We start from the raw sequence: 23,869 nt of genomic DNA on the forward strand, positions 1-23,869 counted from the left end.
CATAGGCAAAGGCAGAGTCAGTGTGATCTCATGTCCCGACATCAACCAGACATATGAGCCTTTATGGAGGCAGTGATCATTCTCCCTAAATAATGTACCTGCTTTCTCGTGGCTCTCATTATAGAGTGCCCAGCTATGCTGACTGCAGCTGCCAAGACCGGTGTGAAGCCCAGGAATTCAGAGTAGCCTTCCACAAGAACCCAGACATTGATCCAAGTGGTAGCTGAATTATGCCAGGTAATATAAAATCACAATGATTAAACAACCCATACGAACGCCACAGGCATCATTAATACCATCTGATGGGATATGCTGCCCCGTTGTACATTCAGAAAGTGAATCTCCTTTCAATTCATAAAAAGATCAAGAGATGTGCAACACCTTGAAAACGTTATTGTGCAGTCTATCATTGCCCGTTATCACAGGCTCGGCTAGTTACAGTAGGCAAAGGCAGAGTTGGCATAAGGATCTGGTGATGCAGGGTAAGAAGTGATGAAGCCAGAGACCCCCCTTGGAGTGTACTGTGCAGGTGCAGTGTAACCAGCACAAGCTTTGTTCATCACTGAAGCGCTGCCTGCTACAGACAGCAGAACTCGTGGTTATTACGGTGGGTGATCTTAGCCTCTAGACACATTGAAGGGCATCTGATCCATGTTCCCTAGAGACTTTTGACACTCCGAGCTCTTCTTCAGGGGCCAGGTTCCTTCTTCATGTCGGAACTGGCTGTGTTGGAAGTTCATAGATCATTACGACAAACACTCACAGAATCGCGATGCTCTATGACTCCAAATAGGACCAAAAGGACCAACTTCACTGTACATTTCCTAATTTTCGAGAAGTCATTATAACATAGATCATGCAGGTGGGGGGGGGGGTACCTTAAGGACGTGTTTCCCCATGACTGGTTCACACTGTGTGTTGGCTAAATTAATACAGGTTATTAGGCCAGTGAAATCAAGGACACAATAATGGATGCTATGATCAGCCTGCACTGCACATTTCCAATGTGCACATTGATATTCAGAATTCAATTTCATAAACAGGGATGGTGAACTATAACTGTGAACAAATGCTATCCAAATGACACAATGTTTTCCACCTGTCAGCCAGAATTTCCAATTATATTGTTCACAGTCTGCTAATATGAGTATAAACTAGATGCCAATTGACAATCTATTCGCTTGACTATATTCAATTGATGAATTAATTTCTTTATCAAATAAAATCATTTGTTCCATAGCCAATACAATGTCTTTTTCTTAAATTTGAAAACAATTATTTGAATAAATTGATATTTGGGTCTACACCATTGCAAGAAAACATTTTACATTGATCTCCAGAACAGAAATTAAAACTGGACCTATATGTTAGCACTCTGAGCTCGAATTTTAGAATTCCTACTGCTCCTTGATTTATTATTCATCAGTTGAACATTTTAGACCTTAAGACCATGAGACAGGAGCAGAGTTAGGCCATTTGGCCCATTGAGTCTGCTCTGCCATTCCATCATGGCTGATCCTTCTCTGTCCCTCCTCAGCCCTACTCCCCAGCCTTCTCCACGTTACTTTTGATGCCGTGTCCAATCAAGAATCTATCGAATTCTGCCTTAAATATACCCAACGACCCAGCCTCCACAGCTGTCTGTGGTAATAAATTCCACAAATTCACCACCCTGTGGTGAAAGAAATTTCTCCACATTTCTGTTTTAAACAGAGGCCCCTCTATCCTGAGGCTGTGCCCTCTTGTCCTAGACTCCCCCACCATAGGAAACATACTTTCCACATCTACTCTGTTTAGGCCTTTCAATATTCGAAAGCTTTCAGTGAGACCCCCTCTTATCCTTCTAAATTCCAACGAGTACAGACCCAGAGCTATGAAACGTTCCTTGTATAACCTTTTCATTCCTGGAATCATCCTTTGAACCCTCTCCAATGCCAGCACATCTTTTCTTAAGATGAGGAGCCCAAAACTGTTCACAATACTCAAGATGAGGCCACACCAGTGCCTTATACTCAGCATCACATCCCTACTCGTGTGTTCTGCACAAGGACTCCCAAGTCCCTTTGCATCTCTGATTTTTGGGCTTTCTTCCTGATTAGAAAATAGTCTGCACATTTATTTCTACTACCAAAGTGCATGACCATGCATTTTCCAACACTGTATTTCATTTACCAAACTCTTGCTCATTCTCATAATTTGTCTAAGTCCATGTGCAGCCTACCTGTCCCTCCACCAATCTTCATATTATCTGCAATCTTGGCAACAAAGCCATCTATTCCATCATCTTAATCGTTGATATACAGCATAAAAAGAAGCGGTCCCAACACCGACACCTGCGGAACACCACTAGTCAATGGCAGCCAACCAGAAAAGGATCCTTTTACTCACATTCAGTCCCACCAATCAGCCAATGCTCTAACCGTGCCAGTAACTTCCCTGTGTAACTTGGTTAGCAGTCTCATGTGTGGCACCTTGTCAAAATATAGAACATCCACTGCATCCCCCTTATTTACCCTACATGTAATCTCCTCAAAGAATTCCAACAGGTTCGTCAGGCAAGATTTTCCCTGAAGGAAACCATGCTGACTTTGTCCCATCTTGTCCTGTGTCACCAAACCTCATCCTTAACAATTGACTGCAACCACTGAAGTCAGGCTAACCGGTCTATATGTTTTTTTCAGCTGCCTTCCTCCTTTCTTAAAGAGTGCAGTGTCATTTGCTGTTAGTACACGTACCATTGCTGATAGACCAATGCTGATAGTATACATACCCCTACGGGTCCATCTCTTAATTGACCAATGTCTCCATATTGCCAGTGGTTTGCACATCACTGACAGTTTACAAACTTTCACTACCATGACTTTCACTTGTCAATGCCTCATCTTCACACCTGATCACTTTCTATGAAGAGTTAAATTTGTACTTTGATTGACCCCCAGAGTGGTTTATTTCACAGAATCTATTTCTAATCAAGGTTACTCACCTTCAAATCTGAAATATTTTCCATCTCTTTGTTCTTTGCCAGTGAAATTTGAATTGCATTGGGAACTTTCTGATTCGTCTACATTAACCTTTGTTAAGTCTTTCATTACTTCATGAGCTCTAATTTATCCAGTTTTTCCCTTTCTACATTAAACCCCTTAACACTTATCTAAAGATCAATCTATTCCTCAACATAGAACCTTAATCTTTGTCTATCAATCACTGAACAGCCTTGCCTTGCCTCAACTGCCTAACTCTGCAAGTTCCTTTGGTTCCTCCTGACCACTGTACTTCTCTGCCCCAGTCTTGAACTTACCTGTCACCCCTAATACCAATGGCAAAAAGCATTCTGCTCCAATTCTTTCCCTTTTTATTCAAGAGTCATGCGGAAATTTTTCTATTGACGCAGTTTTCTCTTCCATTTCTTCCCCTTTCAACACAGTACAGACTGCCAATTGTAATCATGCATCTATCTTGAGACGTTTTATAATAAATTATTGTGGTGGAAAACTTTTAAGAGATGTCATTTGAGCACTTACGCATAGGAAAAATTTGAGTATACAGATTCCTCAAATTTCAAATAGTTATTTGACACTTAATCAGATCTACAGCAAAAAAGCATATCAAGCTAAATGAAAGAACTTACTGTAGATCAAACTCAAAGTGTGGATGAATCCTCAGTTCTTTGCTCAAGCACAATCATTCATTATTACTTTGCTGCAGCAGAAAGCTTCCACTGCAAAAAGTGGGTCACTTAACATTGAATCCTTCAGCACGGCACTTCTTGCACTGACACAGGCATAATTGCAGTAAACACATTTAAAAGAATTCATTAAAGCCCGGTTTGTATTTTCTTTTAAAAAGCACAAGCTATTTGCAAGTTCAATACAATGGACAAAAGATTCTGACTGCTCTCCAACAATAAAGTTCATGAGAAAACTCTGCTAGAACAATACCTGTACTGTATTTTTAATGCACGCTGCAACTCTTACTTCTCCTTTGGTTTACACTTTGTGGCAGTTTCATATGTAAAAAAAGAATGAAACGAACAGATGGCAACCTGTGTTTAAGGGTCATCACTGATCTGAGATGCATAGTGTCTATCAAACAACTAGAAATTCATCCCACTTCACATTGTTCAGATTCTGACATAATTTTTTTTAAATTATGATTTTGATTTAAAAAAAAGATCTATACAGGACAGACACTGACCCTTCAGTCCAAGAGCCTATTTGGGCCATTCTCACTTGCCTGCACTTTGCCGATATCCATCTGAATCTTTCATTTTGAACAACAGAACCTGTCTTTAAGTTTGACAGACCAAATATTTAGAGAAAAGTACAATAGCATTGCAGTTGAACAAGTAAAATTATTGAGGTGGCTTGTCCAGTGTGAAATAGAAGATTTTGAACAAAAATATAAAGAAACAAATGATCAAAAACTTACTTGGGATGGAAAGGGCTTCAAGAAAAATTAGAAAGTGATTGGTAGTCCATGTGCTTCGAAAATTCCACTATAGATTTTGATGTTGAACAATCTAAAAAAATCATGACACTAGCAAGTTACCAAAGTGTTCAGCCAACCCAGAGATTCACATTGTGACAAAATTGATTGCTTTATGGCCCAGTTTATGAATGATACAAAGATGGGTAGAGGGCCAGGTAGAGCTAAGGAAGAAGAGTCTGCAAAGGACTTAGTCCTGTTGGGAGAATGAGCAAAGAAGTGGTAGATTGGATACAGCATAGGAACATGTAGGGTCATGAACTCTGGTAGAAGCAATGAAAACATAGACTATTTTCTAAATGTGTAGAGAAGTTCAAATATCAGACATGCAAAGCAACTTGGGAGTCTTAGTGAAGGAGCTTAACAAAGGTTAACTTACAGGTAGAGTCAGTAGTAAGGAAGGCAAGTGCAATGTTGAATGCATATTCATTCTGAGAAAATTAGCATGAAAAGGCAAGGATGTAATGCTGAGGCTTTACAAGCTGCAAGTCCCACCACACTTGGAGTATTGTGCATAGTTTTGGGCCAGCACATCTAAGATTGGATGTGCTAGCACTGGAGAGGGTCAAAAGGTGATTTACAAGGATAATCTCAGGGATGAAAAGAGTTAATGTACGAGGAGCATTTGATGGCGCAAGGGAGTTCACTCCCCGGAGTTCAGAAGGATGAGGGATCTCATTGAAACCTACCAAATACTGAAAGGCCTGGATAGTGTGGAGTGGAGACGGTATTTTTCCAGAAGTGGAAATATAGGACCAGGATAGAAGGATTTCTCTTTAGAACAGAGATAAGGAGGAATTTCTTTAGCCAGAGGATAGTGAATCTGTGGAGGACAAGCCATTGGGGCTATTTAAAGCAGAGGTTGATAGGTTCTTGATTTGGTAAGGGTGTCAAAGGTTACGGCAGTTGAATGGGGTTGAGAGAGAGTAATAAATCATCAACCATGATCAAATGCTGGAGACGAATTGATGGTCTGAATAGACTAATTCTGCTTCTATGTTCTAATTGGCCCATACAAGGGAGATCCTCACCTGCACTAACCAATGATTTAAATACCACCATGAGAGTACCAGAAAGGCAAAAGTAAAGGAAGGTTTGAAGAAATCACCATCTCAGACAACAAATGCAGTCCAGTGCAACAGGCAAACCAGTCACCTATCCTATTGTTTCAAATTCATGAATGGCCTTCTGATGTGCTAAAGTTGAAATCCTGATCTCCCAATCTACCTCATTGTGATCCTTGCATTTTATTTGTTGAGCAGCAACTGCTTTTTCTCTGCAGCTAGAAAGTTACACTGTATTTCTTTTCACTACCTCCACATACTGATCTATGGCATAACCTGACTAAAGGGCATCCAAAACAAAAACTTTTCTTTATTTCTCAGTACATGTGCCAATGATAAATCAATAGCAATACTTATTAGATTAAATCATCTGGGGATGTTATATTTCAAACATCTGCCACAGAGGTACAGGGAACTCTTGATTAGAAAGAAAAGTGCGATCTTATTCCAATGCAAGAGTGTCTCATCAAACTGCAAATTAAACACTGTCTGAAGTACCTATGGACTGGCTGTCGTGAACAGCAAGTGGCGTAGAAATACCATTTTAGGTAAACAACAGCAGGATCATCAATTATCAATGAAATGGAGTGATCGGCTTTTGCAAAAGAATCAAGCTGCAGTAAGGTTTTTACTTTAAGGATATATTATTGCTAATGTACGATACCATAAAATATATGTCCAACAAGGATAGTTGATATAAGTCTTCCTCTTCAAATGAACAATGAATGAAGGAGGGTATTATCTTTGAAACTGAAGACAGCCCTTCTGTTAAAGAATTTAAATCTGAATGGTGAAGATGCAGAGCAAGTTAATGTTCGAAATTACAGAAGTGGTTCAGTCAAGAGTTTGCTTAATATTTGTTAATAGAATGCAAGCTAATTTTATATGCCACTGTAACCCTCAAATCTCATGTGATCCAAGTGCTGGAGAGGCTGGTCCTGAATTACCATGGATCGCCAGTGAGATCTTCATTGGACCCTTTACAGTTTGCCTACCATCCTCATGTGGGAGGGGATGATATCATCCACCGGTTGCACAGAGCTCTCTCCCATCTGCTTGATGCTGGTGGCATTGTGAGAATCACATTTCTTTTGATTTCTCCAGTGCCTTAAGTACAATCCAGACACTTCTTCAGAGTGAGAAGCTGCAAAGGATGGGTGTAGACAAATCCACTATCTCCTGGAATACTGACTACCTGGCAGATAGACCCGTATATATGGCTGGGTAGTTGTCCAGCCGAGATGGTGGATCACCACGAGGGACTATCCCGTCTGTTTCTGTTCACACCGCACACCTCAGACTTTCAGTACAAACCTGAGTCTTGTCACTTGCAGAAGTTCTCTGATGACTCTACAGTGGTTGGGTATATCAAAGATGGACAGGAGTTGGAGTACAGAGGACTGGTGGACAAGTTTGTGGAGTGGTGCCAGAGGAATTACCTGCTCCCGAATGTGGCCAAAACTAGGAAGATGGTGACTGATTTTAGGAGGAAGAGGATTGTGATGAGTCCAATATACATTCTGGGAGAAGTTGTGGTGGTGGAGGAGTACAAATACTTGGGTGTTCACCTCCACAACAGACTTGACTAGAAAACCAACATCAAGGCTATTTACAACAAGGGGATGAGCAGATTCTATTTTCTAAAGAAGCTGAGATCCTTCTATGTGTGCAGCAGGATGCTGGAGATCTTTTACCAGTCTGTTGTAGCCAGTGCAATCTTCTTTGCAGTTTTATGTTGGGGAAGCAACATCGGTGCTGGTGATGTAAAAAGTCTAAATAAACGCATCAGAAAGGCTGGATCCGTCCTTGGCCACAACCTGGACTCTTTTGAGTTAATGGTGGAGAGGAGGTCATTAAACGATCTGTTAACCATTACGGACAATCAGGTATTCTTACACTGCTCTTTGGTAGAATCCCAAAGCACACCAACAATGTGACTGACACAGCTAAGATCTTGAACACATGTTCAAAATTTTTTTGCTCCTGAAGCTGATAATCCAGAACTCTGGTCACCATATGAACTTCACTCAATCAGATCTAAGCAGCACTGATAATGAAGAAAAGCAATAACACCAGTGTATTGTTAACAGTGATTCCAGGTACAATGTACCGTGGAGAGCATTCTGTCAGGCTGCATTACTGTCTGGTATGAGGTGGGGGGGAACTACTGCACAGGACCAAAAGAAGCTGCAGAGAGCTGTAAATCTAGTCAGCTCCATCTAGGGCACTAGCCTACAAAGTACAAAGGACATCTTTAGGGAGCGGGGTCTCAGAAAGGCAGCGTGCATTATTAAGGACCTCCAGCACCCAGGGCATACCCTTTTGTCACTGTTACCATCAGGGAGGAGATACAGAAGCCTGAAGGCACACACTTGATTCAGGAACAGCTTCTTCCCCTCTGCCATCCGATTCCTAAATGGACATTGAACCCTTGAACACTACCTTATTTTTTTTTTAAATATACAATATTTCTGTTTTTTTGCACTTTTTTAAATCTATTGAATGTATGTATACTGTCATTGATTTACTTATTTATCATTATTATTTTATATTTTTCCTCTTCTATAATATGTATTGCATTGAACTGCTGCTGCTAAGTTAACAAATTCCACGTCACATGCCGGTGATAATAAACCTGATTCTGATTCTGATCGCTGGACAGGTGCTCAACACTACTTATTGACTACAGGAGTTAGAAGCCGGAGGTCCATGTGGCAGTGCTCATTAGGGAAAAAAGACGCAGACAGCATCAGTAATTTTAAATTCCTCAAAGATGACACGTCAGGATATCTGTCCTGGGACCAGAACATTGTGGTATAGAAACACCATCGCTCAGGTATGGAAAAGACTACAGAAAGTGTTCTCACTACTACCATTGGGTAGACAGTATGAATCCCTAGGTCCCACACTGCCAAGCTCAGGAAAAGTTATTACCCTATAACCATCAGGCTCCTGAACCAGTGTGGATAACGTCAGTCACACTATTCTGAACTGATTATACAAAGTACAGACACTCTCCGAACACCTTACAACTCGTACTGTCAATACTTTTTTTTAAACTTGCACAGTTTGTCTTCGTTTGCACATTGGTAATTTGTCAGTCTTTGCTTATGTATGGGATTTCCCCCTAAATTCTATTGTATTGTTCTCACGTAAGCACCTGCAAGAAAATTAATCTCAAGGTGGTATATAGTAACATTGATAATAAATTTACTTTGATGGGAGGCTGGCTGAAAACGGGCACCTATTACACATGCACAAACTCTGCACCTGTCCAAAGCGGTAAGTGATGTAAGCAGGGCACCACATCGCACTAGTAATGCAAGTTGCATTTTGATTGAAACGGGAAATGCTGGAAGCACCAGGCAGATCAAACAGTATCTGTTGGCAAAGAAACAAGGAGTGACATTACATCTCAAGGATCCTTCAAGAGAACTGCAAAAGTGAGAAAACAGGAAAAAGGGGGAATTGTAGAGAGAATAAAGGGTGCAAACTATTATAACTAGTTTATTGTTGGTTTTAGTTTATTTTTTTTTAGGATACAACACAGAACGGGCCCCTTCACCCCACTGAGCCTTGCGGCCCAGCAACCCCCTATTTAACACTAGACTAATCAAAGTGCAATTTACAATGACCAATTAAACTTCTAACCGGTAGGCCTTTGGATTGTGGGAGGAAACCAGAGCACCCAGAAGAAACCCACACATTCACGAGAAGAATGTACAAAGTCCTCACAGACGATGCTAGACATTCCGAGCTGTAATAGAGTTTAACCGCTACACTACCATGGCACCCCATAGTACCGTTGAGGTTACTGCGACCAATGATTCCATTCACCTTAAATTACTGTATTTTCCACAGATACTAGGTTTACCAAATGTACTCTAGCACAATGCAATTATTCTGGATAAGGCTTACTCTCCACTAAACTATCACGAAATTACGTACACTTCTCTTCCACGTCTTCAAAACTGTTTTTCACTCTTTTCATTTATCCAACCTCTTTACCTCATGCATTCCCAACTAATATCTTGCCATTTCATACCATGAACTAGAATGACATCCTACATCTTTGGCAAGGCAGGCCACATGACTCATTAAATAACATAATTTTTCTAGTTTAAAGGGAAAAAATGATATGATACATGTAAAGCAGTGAACAGCGGCTTTATTTTAACCTGGCAATTTGAGAACTTTTGGTGATGACTGTGTTAAGACCATTACCTGCCAGATTAATATACATCCCATTTGTTTAAGCCAGCTAAAGTTAGTTGATTGACAACCCAAACATAATGTAATAAAAGCTTTCTTTCAAAATAATACCATGAAAGCTTATAAGATTAAAATCACCACCTCTACACAATGTTATTTTACTGCAGAATGAAATAAATAAGACACAATGAAATTCCCAAAATATAGTTGTGTCAGGATGCATTAATTTCAAGAAAATAGAAGACTTATCCAAAGACTTGATACACCAATTGAGTTATATCAGTCCATTGTGGAGACCAAATTTCAAAATATGGTTGTTAATAGGATGGAATGAAAGTTTTTTTCCCCATAAAGACAGCAGTAAGTTTTTAAAACTTATGAGTGCTGATGCACACAAAATTAGTGAAATTTCGCTACTTGAATTGTTATTGCTTTTAGATTGAAGGATATTAAAATTATAAAATACATACATATACATACATATATATATAATTCAGGAAACATTTAAGGCTGGACATCTCTTCACCACGGCAGAACCAATTAACGATTTTATGTTTAATCGCAGTGCTAAATTTAACAGACAAAATACATTGACCAAATATTTTGAGTCAGGATAAATGTAATCCAATTGGATGAATGGTACAATTGTTTCTTATTGACTGTGAACGCCACAGGAAAGAACTACATTTAGTACCAATTCCTAACTGCCCTTCAGAAGGTCAAGGTGAATTACCTTCCAAACCAGAGCAGTGCACTCCTGTCTTTTCCAGAAAACCAAGCAGGAACAGACTGATTGTACAATTAAAATCTGTCACGTACTTACCTTTAAAAATTTGCACCAAGCCCAAAATAATGATGATAATCAATGCCAGCAACTTGGCTGCAGCAAAGATATCTTGCACTCTTGTAGCTGCCTTTACACTGTAGCAGTTCACTGCAGTCAGAAACACTGAAAAAGAAGAAAATCAATGTTTAAATTGCATGATTTGCATTTTCCTTAAATATCCTACATATTTGACTTTCTTAAAAGAAAAAGGATAAATGTTTGCAACTACTACCGACGTTCACATATGAAAGCTCAGATAGGCTCATATCATATTTCTTCAAGCAGGGCCTAAAATACGTATTGGCACTTCATAATGTTTATTCAACTGAACGACCATAGCTGGTGTGGTGGGACTTATCAAAATGGCTCAGGAACTTGGGAGATAAATTTACAGTCCAATAAATAATTTCTGGCATTGCATTCCAGGTCCCAATCATTTGCTGAATAAAATAGTGTCCCTCATGTTCCAACCTTCAAAGCTTTCTGTCATGCTATTTATTCAAGATAAAATTTTGATTCTAGTTTTAATAAAAAGAACCTTGTGGAAGAAGAAGTCGTTCTTAAGTAATCATAAGCAGTTAAAAAAAATAAAGTACTTCACAAGACCCAATAGAACTTTCTAAATGAATTGTTTCAATTCAAGTGAACTGACTAAACTGGGATAAAATTACACTTCTGTTAGAAATCCTTGTTTCAAGCACGCAGTTGTTCCAATCAACAAGGTAGATACTAGAACAAGAGAGGCATAATAGCATGGCTCAAGTGGCCTCTCAGTCATAGTTCTGTTTTGTACTTTATGTTCAATACTGATAAGAGGGCTAATCCTCAGAAAGACTAAACTGCTACCATTAAACTAAGCTTTCATTCATTCAAGAGGAATGTACAATTTATCCAAGATGAAAGAACTAAACTTAGTTTCGGTAGCCAACATCTTTGCTTGTCTTTGTGAAATCAAGTGAGAAAATGATGAATAATTGAACCATAATTGAACCATAGGGTCTAAGAGAACTCAAAGTTCCTATGCTCTGCTGTTAAAACTTTACCTTGTGTTAAGACTTTCAAATACCTAACCACCTAAATAAATTGATCATTAGCACCAAGAGTTTAAAATTTAACACACTGTCACCTTTAGTGCTGCAACACCTCCTCTAGTGAAGAACCAATTTATATTACTGACTTCTATTAAAAATAGATACAAACAGCTATTAAATACAATAAGACAAACTGAATATGACTGTATAAACTCTAAATAGGCAATTTATAGTACGGTTTAGCATTAGTGGTGGACCAATCGATTCATAGAGAGAGAGCTTCACACAGGTCAGGGAGAAAAGTTTGAAAAAGGAGTGTTTCCCGGGGCTCGATGCATTAGCGGCAGACCAATCGATTCGAAGAGAGAGTTTCTCACAGGTTGGGGAGAAGAGTTTAAAAAAGGAGTGTTTCGCGGGGCTTGGCGCATAGAATAGTGGGTATGACTGCAAGGCCAGTTTTCTGTTCTGGGTGTCAGGTGTGTGATGTTAGGGAGACTTCCAGCCTCCCTGATGGCCACATCTGCATCAGGTGCATCGAGCTGCAGCTCCTTAGAGACCGTGTTAGGGAACTGAAGCTGCACCTTGATGACCTTCGGCTTGTTAGGGAGATTGAAGTGGTGATAGACAGAAGCTACAGGCAGGTAGTCACACCAGGGCCACAGGAGACAGATAAGTGGGTGACTAAACACATTGATGAAGGTAGATCAGTAGATGTAGCTTATATGGATTTCAGTATGGCATTTGATAAGGTTCCCCATGCCAGGCTCCTTCAGAAAGTAAGGAGGCATGGGATCCAAGGAGACCTTGCTTTGTGGATTTAGAATTGGCTTGCCCACAGAAGGCAAAGAGTGGTTGTAGATGGTTCATATTCTGCATGGAGGTTGGTGACCAGTGGTGTTCCACAGGGATCTGTTCTGGGACCCCTCCTCTCTGTGATTTTTAGAAATGACCTGTATGAAGAAGTAGAAGGGTAGGTTAGTAAGTTTGCTGATGACACACTGGTTGGGGGTGTTGTGGATAGTCTGGAGGGTTGCCAGTGGTTACAGTGGTTCATCGATAGGATGCAGAACTGGGCTGAGAAGTGGCAGATGATGTTCAACCTAGATAAGTGTCAAGTGATTCATTTTGGTAGGTCCAATTTAAAGACAGTATATAATACAAATGGTAAGACTCTTGGCAGTGTGGAGGATCTGAGAGACCTTGGGGTCCGAGTCTCTCATCAACCGTGGGATTGAGTTCAAGAGCCGTGAGGTAATGTTACAGCTATACAAGACCTTGGTCAGACCCAACGTGGAGTACTGTGTTCAGTTCTGGTCACCTCACTACAGGAAGGATGTGGATACTATAGTCAGAGTGCAGAGGAGATTTACAAGGATGTTGCCTGGATTGGAGGGTGTACCTTATGAGAATAGGTTGGGTGTACTTGGCTTTTTCTCCTTGGAGCGACAGAGGATGAGAGGGGACCTGATAGGGGTGTATAAGATGCTGAGAGGTATTGATCGTGTGGATAGCCAGAGGCTTTTTCCCAGGGCTGAAATGGCTAACACGAGGGGGCATAGTTTTAAGGTGCTTGGAAACAGGTATAGAGGGGATGTCAGGGGCAAGTTTTTCACACAGAGAGTGGTGGGTGCGTGGAATGCACTGCTGGCGGCGGTGGTGGAAGCAGATACAATAGGGTTTTTTAAGAGCCTCTTAGATAGGTACATGGAGTTTAGAAAAATAGAGGGCTATGTGCTAGGGATATGCTAGGCAATTTCTAGAGTAGGTTACAGGGTCAGCACAACATTGTGGGCCAAAGGGCCTGTAATGTGCTGTAGATTTCTCTGTTTCTATGTACATTTGTTCCACTACCAAGATCCTTTTGTTCTCCACTTTAATCAGAAGACTGCATGTGGGCGGTCTTATCATAAGTTACAGTAGTTCACAGCAGATAAAAGGAACTAGATATGAAGTGAACACCAATTAACCAGTTTAATCCCAACCCCCCTCTCCCTCCTGAGACCTCCCACTCTTCACCCTCCTCCAACCCCAGCCCCAACCATTGCCATGTCTTCACCATCCCCTCTGACCTTCCCCTCTCTGAGGCAGAACGTTCTGTCCTTAGCAAGGGCCTCACTTTTGTCCCCCTCCGTCCACACCTCAGTGAGTTCCGTGCCCGCCATGACGTTGAACTCTTCTTCCGTCGCCTATGTCTCCGAGCCTACTTCTTTGACAAGGATTCCCCTCCCCCTACTGATGACCCCTTCTCCTGTCTTCAACCCTCCTCCTCCTCCTGCACCCCGCCCGGGCCTTCTACCTGCACTCGATCTCTTCATCTCCAACTGTCACCGAGACATCAACCGTCTCAACTTCACCACTCCTCTCTCCTGTTCCAACCTCACTCCCTCTGAACGCACTGCCCTCCACTCTCTCCGCACTAATCGAAACCTCACCATCAAACCTGCTGACAAAGGTGGTGCCGTAGTAGTCTGGCGGACGGACCTCTACCTCACTGAGGCCAAACAGCAGCTCCCTGACACCTCCTTACTTACCCCTGCAACAGGACCCCACTAAAAAACATCAAACCATTGTCTCCCGCACAATCACTGCCCTTATCAACTCCGGAGATGTTCCATCCTCAGCCGCTAAACTCATTATTCCCACACGCCGTACTGCTTGGTTTTACCTCCTCCCAAAGATACACAAGCCTGACTGTCCTGGCAGACCCATAGTTTCTGCCTGCTCCTGTCCAACCGAACTTGTGTCTGCCTACCTGGACTCCATTTTGTCACCCATAGTTCAGTCCCTCCCCATCTACATCCGCAATACATCCCATGCCCTCCACCTCTTCAATAACTTCCAGTTCCCCGGTCCCAACCGCTTCATTTTGACTACGGATGTCCAATCCTTATACACCTCCATTCCCCATCAAGAAGGCCTCAAAGCCCTCCACTACTTCCTGAATAATAGACCTCACCAGTTCCCCACCACCACTACCCTCTTCCGGTTGGCAGAACTGGTTCTCACACTTAATAACTTCTCTTTTGGCCCTTCCCACTTTCTTCAGACTAAGGGTGTAGCTATGGGAACTCGCATGGGACCCAGCTACGCTTACCTCTTCATTGGTTATGTGGAACAGTCTGTGCTCCAAACCTATTCTGGTACTGCTCCCCAACTTTTCCTTCGATACACTGACAACTACATTGGTGCTGCTCCCTGCACCCATGCTGAACTCGTCAATTTCATTGACTTTACTTCAAACTTCCACCCAGCCCTCAAATTCACTTGGTCAATCTCTGACACTTCTCTCCCCTTTCTCGATGTCTCGGTCTCCATCTCTGGAGACAGACTGTCCACTGACATCTTCTACAAGCCCACTGACTCTCATAACTACCTCCACTATACCTCTTCCCACCCCGCCACATGCAAAAATGCCATTCCCTATTCCCAGTTCCTCCGTCTCCACCGCATCTGCTCCCAGGAAGAGGCTTTCCGTTCCAGAACATCTCAAATGTCCTCTTTCTTTAAGGATTGTGGTTTCCCTTCTACAGTGATCAATGATGCCCTCACCTGCATCTCCTCCATTTCCCGCACTTCGGCCCTCACCCCATCTTTCCGCCACCACAACAGGGACAGAGTTCCCCTTGTCCTCACCTACCACCCAACCAGCCTCCGGATCCAGCACATTATCCTCCGCAACTTCTGCCACCTTCAACAGGACCCCACCACTATGCACATCTTTCCCTCTCCACCCCTCTCCGCTTCCCGCAGGGATCGATCCCTCCGCGACTCACCTATCCGCACGTCCATCCCCACAGATCTCCCACCCGGCACTTATCCCTGTAAGCGTAAGTGCTACACCTGTCCCTACACCTCCTCTCTTGCCACCATTTAGGCCCCCAAACAGTCCTTCCAGGTGAGGCAACACTTCACTTGCGAATCTGTTGGGGTCACCTACTGCATCCGGTGCTCCCGGTGCTGCCTCCTCTACAGCGGGGAAATCCGATGCAGATTGGGGGACTGCTTCGTCGAGCACATCCACTCCGTCCGCCACAACAGACAAGATCTCCCAGCAGCCACCCACTTCAACTCTGCTTCCCATTCCCATTCAGATACGTCCATACATGGCCTCCTCTACTGCCATGATGAGGCTAAACTCAGGTTGGAGAAGCAACACCTCATATACCATCTAGGTAGTCTCCAGCCCTTTGGTATGAACATAGACTTCTCCAACTTCCGGTAATTCCCTCCCCCTCCCTTCTTCTATCCCTATTTCACATCACCTCCCTCATAGTTCCGCCTCCTTCTACTACTGCACATTGTTCTCCTGCCAATCCCCTCCCTGCTTCCCTTCCCCTACCCTTTTGCCTTTCAAATTACTGTTTTTTTCAACTACCAGCATTCTTCAAACCCTCCCCAAAGTTCTTCCTTCAGTCCTGACGAAGGGTTTTGGCCCGAAATGTCGACTAATCTTTTCAACTGATGCTGACTGACCTGCTGAGTTCCTCCAGTGCATTGTGAGTGTTCCTTTGACAACAGCATCTGCAGATTATTTTGTGTTTACAATTAACCAGCTTAGCAGGTTAGGTGCAAAGAGAGATTTAATACTGAGTATATAGATTTCATGATAAAATGCTGTAGGAGATATGCATTCTGTAGAGAGTAAAACCAATGTACAAGTTAAAATTGCCCCATTAATATGCTGTCTTCAAGCTTTGAGATGTCAACAACAGTATATTATACAAAAGACAGCCTGCTGTACACAATATAAGTACCAAACCTAATTCTCAAAACTTTGCTATTGTGGTTCAAATTTGTATTATTTATCAGTACAGTAATTATAACAATAAAACTAATTCGCTGTAGCTGAAACATTAATCATTGGCACGAAAACCATTTGATATAGAAGGGCAACAACACATGATACTTTGCTGTAAGCAAAAAGTGTGTGGAATATGATGGGCAAAACAATTAATAGAAGGAGGACCTTACTGTCACTAGACACTAGACTCTAGAATACTACAGCACAGTACAGGCCCTTCAGCCCTCGATGTTGTGCCGACCCAATATATTCCTTTAAAAAAACGTACTAAACCCACACTACCCCGTAACCCTCAATTTTTCTTTCATCCATGTGCCTGTCCAAGAGGCTCTTAAATACCCCTAATGTTTTAGCCTCCACCACCATCCCTGCTAAGTCATTCCAGGCACCCACAAACGTCTGTGTAAAAAACTTACCCCTGATGTCTTCCCTAGACTTCCCTTCCTTAACTTTGTACCTATGCCCTCTGGTGTTTGCTATTCATGCCCTGGGAAACAGGTACTGGCTATCCACCCTATCTATGCCTCTCATAATCTTGTAGACCTCTATCAAGTCCCCTCTCATCCTTCTACATTCCAAAGAGAAAAGTCCCAGCTCTGCTAACCTTACCTCATAAGACTTGTTTTCCAATCCAGGCAACATCCTGGTAAATCCCCTCTGCGCCCTCTCCATAGCTTCCATGTCCTTCCTATAATGAGGTGACCAGAACTGAACACAACACTCTAAGTGTGGTCTCGCCAGAGATTGCAGAGTTGCAACATGACCTCTCTACCTTACAACATAATTCAAAAGGCTGTCAAAGCAAATGTACATTGCATAGTTAAACAGCTGCTTGTAAATTAATATTAACTTCAGGTCCACCCACTGCAGAGTGAACGAGTGCAACACAAGACAAGGCTTGCATCAGAAAAACCTGCTTCAACCACATTGACTAATAACCGATTTTGCCAACTTGTTTTTAAAGATTCACATTATATCTAACCAACAAAACAACAAATTATCTGCACAGTAACTCTATTTAGGTTTGGATTGTGAAAATATTTAGGTCATTATTAATAAGTACTTCATACATTTAGTAGTAACTATAGAATTTTCTGTTCCTTTCTTTTTAAACAAACATTTCGTGCTTAAGTTCACTCTTAATTTACTAAAGTGAGGCCAACACACTTGTCAATGGCAAGGAATACAAATAGGTTGAAACACAAAATAAAACTTTGGAAGCAGAATCAGAATCAGATTTAATATCACCTGCATACGTCATGAAAGCCGTTAACTTTACAGCAGCAGTGCGATGAAACACATGATAAGTAAATATAGAGGGAAAAAAACTGAACTGAAGCAGTATCCCTTCCGGTCTAGTGTCCACGTCAGTTGAAGTCAACCTGTCGTACCTAAACCCGGCTTTCCACCATTGATCTTATTTAGATACAGCAGAGTAACAGGGCCTTCTAGCCCAGTGACCCCCACACCACCCAATTTACAGCAGCGTGACCAACCCCTACATTTTTTGAACGTGGGAGAAAGCCGAAGCACCGGCAGGAAGCCCACGCGGTCATGGGGAGAACGTACAAACTCTTTACAGACAGCGCACTGCAGGTCACAGCTCCTCAACTACACATCCAGGACCCTGTTTAAATGATTGCTGCAGCCTTTACCACCCTTTCTGTGAGCTCCAGACCTCTTCTGATGTCTGGGTGATTTTTTAAAATTTCCACATCTGCCTCCTAGGGTCGTTTACCAAAATCTAATTCTATGCCCACTGATTTTTCTGAACCATCAGCTAAGGAAAACAAATCTATCCTTGTTACTTGATCTAGGCTGCACAAAATTTCATACACCCTATTAAATATCTCTGTAACCTCCTCTGTTTCATTGGAAACGACCCACATGTTGCCAGAACTTCATAGTTCTGGCAACATCCTTGTAAATTTCTGCTGCTGCCTCTACAAGCACATTCATACCTTAACTGTAATATAGCAATCAGAACAGTAGATAATAATTCAGCTGTGACCTAACTAAAGCTGTGACTAGCAAAACATGACTGGTGTTACATTCCACGTTACAGCTAATAACAGAAAATATCCATGCGTCTTCTTAATCAGATAATCAATTTATTCTACCACCTTTCGCCTCTGTTCCTCCACAACTCTCAATATTTTCCTATTCATTGAAATTCCTTTGCCATGTTGCATCTCCCCAAGTGCACAACCACAAACTTCATTGCTTGAACTCCATTAGCTACTCTTCTGCCCAATTAACGCCTATATCCTTCTGAAGTCTAATGCTTTCCACTTTCCACTCAACCACAGAGCCAATGTTAAAGCATGTGCAAACTTCTTTACATTTAGTCCAAAGTGACAAGAAGAAGTAAAGAATTGTGTACAAAACTTATGTAACCCCAATGATAACAGCCTTGCAGTTAGAAAATCACTCTCAAACACTTCCTCTACTACCTGCTGCAGAACCAACTTTGGATCCAATTTGCCACTCTCCCTCGGATCCCGTGCACCATTATTTTTCAGCTTAGCCTGGGATATGTAATAATTCACTTTTAGCATTACATGATGGAATAGTTTCAGTTAAAGGCAAATTGTACTTTGGTATTATTTTTGTAGCAATTTTTGATAATTAGGCAAGAGTGACAAATTTTTTCTATAGCAATACTGAAAATAGTAACTGTATTTTAAACAAAAACTGTGATCACCTTTACATCTTATTTCAAATTCTGAAAAAGCGTTGAAATGAGATTTATTTTATTATCTAAAGCACATACATATTGTTATTTTGCTGTGGTGCCTTAAGATCATGTAGACAGAATTCAAATGACTAATCTAATGTCCACAGATTCAAAATAATTATTTAAATTATTCAAACTCTGCTCATTTAAAAAAAAGATTTAAAGGCAGCATGGTAACATGCCCCTTCGGGCTCAACTACGTCCATGTTATATCAACCTTTTAATCTGTGCATCTTTGGACTTTGAGAGGAAACCCATGTGGTCACAGGGAGAACATACAAACTCTTTACAGACAGTGGGTGGGATGAATTGAATCGGGTCACTGGCACTGTAACTGCGGTTAGCCTAACACTATGCTATCATACCATTCCTATTTGTTTCTTATTACTACCGTTACCTGCAATTCATCAAAATAATGGAGGTCTCCTCTATCCCTGTTTATGGAGCAAGAAAAATAAAGGCAACTTCAGGTGAAAATTGGAATAAAAATTATTTTTTCCCTGAACAAGTTAGTTTGATAACATTGTACTATATTTTCAGTAAGCTAATCATGTAAAATTAGAATGTTAAAGAACAGAAAATTTGCAGATGCTGGGAATCAAAGTAATATATCCAAAATGCTGGAGAACTCAGCAGGCCAGGCAGCATTGAATTGAATTGTATTGAATTGAATGATCTTTATTGTTATTATACATAGGTACAATGAAACTCTATGGAAAAGAGTAAACAGTCGATGTTTCGGGCAGAGACCCTTCATCAGAAGTTTTGGCCTGAAACGTCGACTGCTTACTCTTTGTGTGGAAAGCTAGAACATTTATTCTTTTTACAAACTTGATTTAATAAGAAATGCACTTTCATGACATTGTAGTGATCAGTACTACTTTTGTTAATTTTTGGTGTACAAGATCCAATTTTCAGAGTATCTGTGGTGCACGGCCCATTTTTGGTCCCTGAACACACCATCTGTGACAACAGAATTTCAACTTCCAATAAAGTGTGTAGAACCTCCAGCTCAGACGTAATTAGCATGCAAATATTGTAGTATATACAAAACAGACAGATTTTCAAATTGCCTTCAAAGAGCTTGCAACTTTATCAAATTACCTAGACAGCCCCAATTTTTGCAATGAAGACACTGTGAAACAATTATGACCTGCAAACAAGACAAATTAACATGAACATTAATATTACCTTTCCCACATCCAAGTTCTCAGAAATAATGGAATAATCCACCATTTAAATTATTCAAATCACTGGATAACAATAATCAAATGGTACATTCCTGCAGCACATTTTATATGTTGGTCTCAGATACACACATTGAAGTAACACTTTGAAAGCTTATATACAGTACTTCCCTCAGCAACACTGAATTCCAATTTTGCACTCTATGTTGCACTGGGTGAAAGGTTAATAATAAAAACTTAACAAAAGAGGCCCCACAGCCAAGTTAAGGAGGAAAGGAGTAAACTATCAAAAGCCTGCAGAAAACTACCATGAATCATCAGCAAAGGAAACAATGGCACTGGTTGTTTTTCATTTACTGTTAATACGCTCTTAAAATACAGGACAAGTGTGCATTTAGCTACATGCAAAGACTACTGGTATCCATGAGTTGTCTTCTCCCTCTTTTAAGGCCATCCCTCGGGGCTGAGGATGATCTCAGTGACTAGCCCGGCGACTTCAAAGTCCACCATGAGACACTGAGCTGGTGTGGGGAAGTGAATTAAACTGAGAATAAACCTTCGGCTGCAAAAGTCACATAGGACTGAGCAATGAGCTGGCAGAGCACCAAGATGTAACAATCCATTGACACCAGGCTCACATGGAAGCGTGGAAGGTGCAGAGGGATTTCTGCAAAAATGTTTGTTGAGAATCTAGGTTTCATGTGGGTAGAAATACTTGGGCTGATTCTGCTTACATATATGTTATTATCTGTACTCTTTACAAATAATGCACTAAACATTTGAAATACCAACATCACTAACTCTAACTTTATGGCAAGCTATCATCTGGAACCACTGAATAGATGGTGCATTAGTAAACAGTATAAACAAAATGTGCTTAAATTAATTTGGAACACATGCTGAACTTTCTGACTTGATAAGTTTTCAGGAGCTGTCAGCTCCACAAAATAGGGAGACAGAACCAAGCATGCTCAACAATTAAATAGATGTCAGATCACATCATATGGAAGACGTAAATTGAAATGTTCTTGTGAGGTAGAGATCAAGTTATTGAAAAGAAACAATTTCTCCATATCAAGCTCAAGGACACAACAGAAGCTTCTCTAACTTCTGGGCTGCTTTGATTAAACTTTAATTACAATTATTTCAGCTAAAGCAACAAGATGGAACACAAAATTTTAATTCAGTTTTCCTGAAGAAAGTACTGCATATAAAATTTCAAAGTAATATTTTTAGAAGGTAGAGCAAGTGTATGAGACCAACACATTGTGTATTGTAAAATGCAGGAACATTTCACAGCATTTCTATTGACTTGAGGAGCTCTTTGGATAGCAGCTTCAGTGTAGAATTCCGATAATTTTCTTTTGAAAACTATCTGAAAATAAATAGCCTGAACAAACACTAGTAGAATTTACAGCTTCAACTAAAGAATATTTAAAAACTGACTTTATGTTTCTACCATACAAGTTTTTTTTTCAAATTTAGTCAAGGCTCAAAGTACTGCATAATATTTCAGGAAAAGGAACTTTTATGGGCAAGATGGAATTCACTCTAACACTCAGCCCAACAGTGGAGCAGAGAATTTCTGTTCGATCTCAAATTGACATTTGGGCAAGCTTCCAGTACATTCCCTGTTACTGAGCACTATTTTCCTGGTACAGAACAAAGGCACAACCTAAACAGATATTTTGACCTTCACATATTCTCTTCCACCCAAATTACCTATTATGATCGACCACATTTAAAGCCTCAATTTCAAAAAACAAAATCCCTGCATGCAGAGGTTATCTACACACCAAAGCCACTCATTGGTGTGATAACTTTAACCATGTTTTTGGATACTGTCAAAATCCTGTACAGTGCCCACCTGTCCTAGAGGACGTTGACTGGACAGATATTATCATAGGATTTCCTCCACCCGGGGAAGGCAGCGTGTGACAAAATAAGTACTTCTTTTGTCTCAACACACACAAAATGCTGGTGAACGCAGCAGGCCAGGCAACATCTATAGGAAGAGGTACAGTCGACGTTTCGGGCCGAGACCCTTCCTATAGATAGTCATGCTGCGTTCCACCAGTATTTTGTGTGTGTTGCTTGAATTTCCAGCATCTGCAGATTTCCTCGTGTTTGCGTTTTTAAATTCACTTCTTTTGTCTAGTGGCATACTGTTTTTAAGCTGAATTTCACCGAGAAATAGTACAAAGAAAGTGTGGGGGTGGGGACGGTCTTGGCTTTCGTCCACTCAGCAAGCTGTTGCATCAGCAAATCGAGCACATACATGGGAAGTATGTTTGACAGCCGCCCCGTCCAATAAGCTATAAAAACAGAATCATGACGAACCGTACTGTACAATGAAACAGAAAAAGCAATCGCACGTGGATCCGGCGTAGCAGCGCCATGCGGCCCGGAACACTGTTACAAAATAAAAGAGGCCGTAAATCAAAATGAATTTCGTTTATAGAAGAAAGTTTTAAAGAATCTGTTCTAAAACAAAACATCTTAAATAACCCTTTAATTATGCCTTACTTGCCTCAATAATTAAGACACTCAGGAACAAATCTGCTTTGATAAACATCACAACCGTATTCAAGCGCAGAAAGCTATTTAAAAAAATTATCCAGTTTCCCAAAAAACAGGAGAAGCGATTCGGAGAAGGGTTGCATTACATAGTTCCGTGCCACAGTGGCTCGAGCTGAAGCTATATCCTGTGCTGATCCATACTTACAGATACAGAGACAAGCCACCAATTTGGCTCCGTCTTCGGGCACGGCGCAATTGGGGAAGGCGGGTTTGATGATATAAGTGGCAAAGACCAGCGCCACGATGTACTGTGAGCTGGGCCGAATGATGAGCAATTCGATCCAGAGTTTGAGGAAAGCCATGAGAGAGCCGTACACCTCCAGAATGTACGCGTAGTCCCCTCCCGACTTCACGATGGTGGTGCCCAGCTCTGCGTAGCAGAGCGCTCCGATGGTGGAGAAGACGCCACACATGGACCAGATGATGAGCGAGAAACCAACGGAGCCGGCCTCTCGCACAACACCAGTGGGTGTGATGAAGATACCCGAGCCGATAATGGTTCCCACAATAATAGCGATCCCGTTCCTTAGGGTAATAGTTCTCTTCAAGACGACACCGGAGGGTTCGGTGGGTGCCGCCTGCGAGCCCGGTGTTTGTGGGCTATCCTGGTCCAAGCCGGGGCACACACCCGGTTCCCCGTTCGCATCTGCTGCTAACATTTTCTCTTTCACCTGACTGCAGTCTTCCCCTGCCTCTCGGACTGACCCCGAGCCTCTCTTCTTTAAATTAGACATGAGGTCTTGAATTCAGTCTCAGCCTCTCGTTGGTACCGTTGGTTTAGTCTGAAAGGTGCCGCTGTCGCCCCTCTGGACCCTCTGAAAATGGACACGACCTGCTTATTTTTCACTTTTAAATGCCAAATTTGCCTCCAGTTAAATACCGTGGGATCACTGAATCATTCTTCTAAGCGTTGTCCTCCCAACCATTCAAACTCTTACGTACGGAT

General features: G+C 41.5%; 1 protein-coding gene across 1 annotated transcript in view; it reads right to left on the reverse strand.

Annotated features, from left to right (window-relative positions):
* slc7a5 (solute carrier family 7 member 5) overlaps positions 1–23,869 on the reverse strand; it is a 55,255-nt gene extending 31,386 nt beyond the window's left edge. The window contains exons 1-2 of the mRNA XM_072279726.1: positions 23,069–23,869; positions 10,585–10,710 (exon numbers count right to left, since the gene is read on the reverse strand). Coding sequence (XP_072135827.1) covers positions 10,585–10,710; positions 23,069–23,657 — 715 coding nt within the window. The 5' untranslated portion in view covers positions 23,658–23,869. The remainder of the gene's footprint in view (positions 1–10,584; positions 10,711–23,068) is intronic.

This window comes from Mobula birostris, chromosome 15 (genome assembly GCF_030028105.1).
Source record: "Mobula birostris isolate sMobBir1 chromosome 15, sMobBir1.hap1, whole genome shotgun sequence".
NCBI lineage: Eukaryota > Metazoa > Chordata > Chondrichthyes > Myliobatiformes > Myliobatidae > Mobula > Mobula birostris.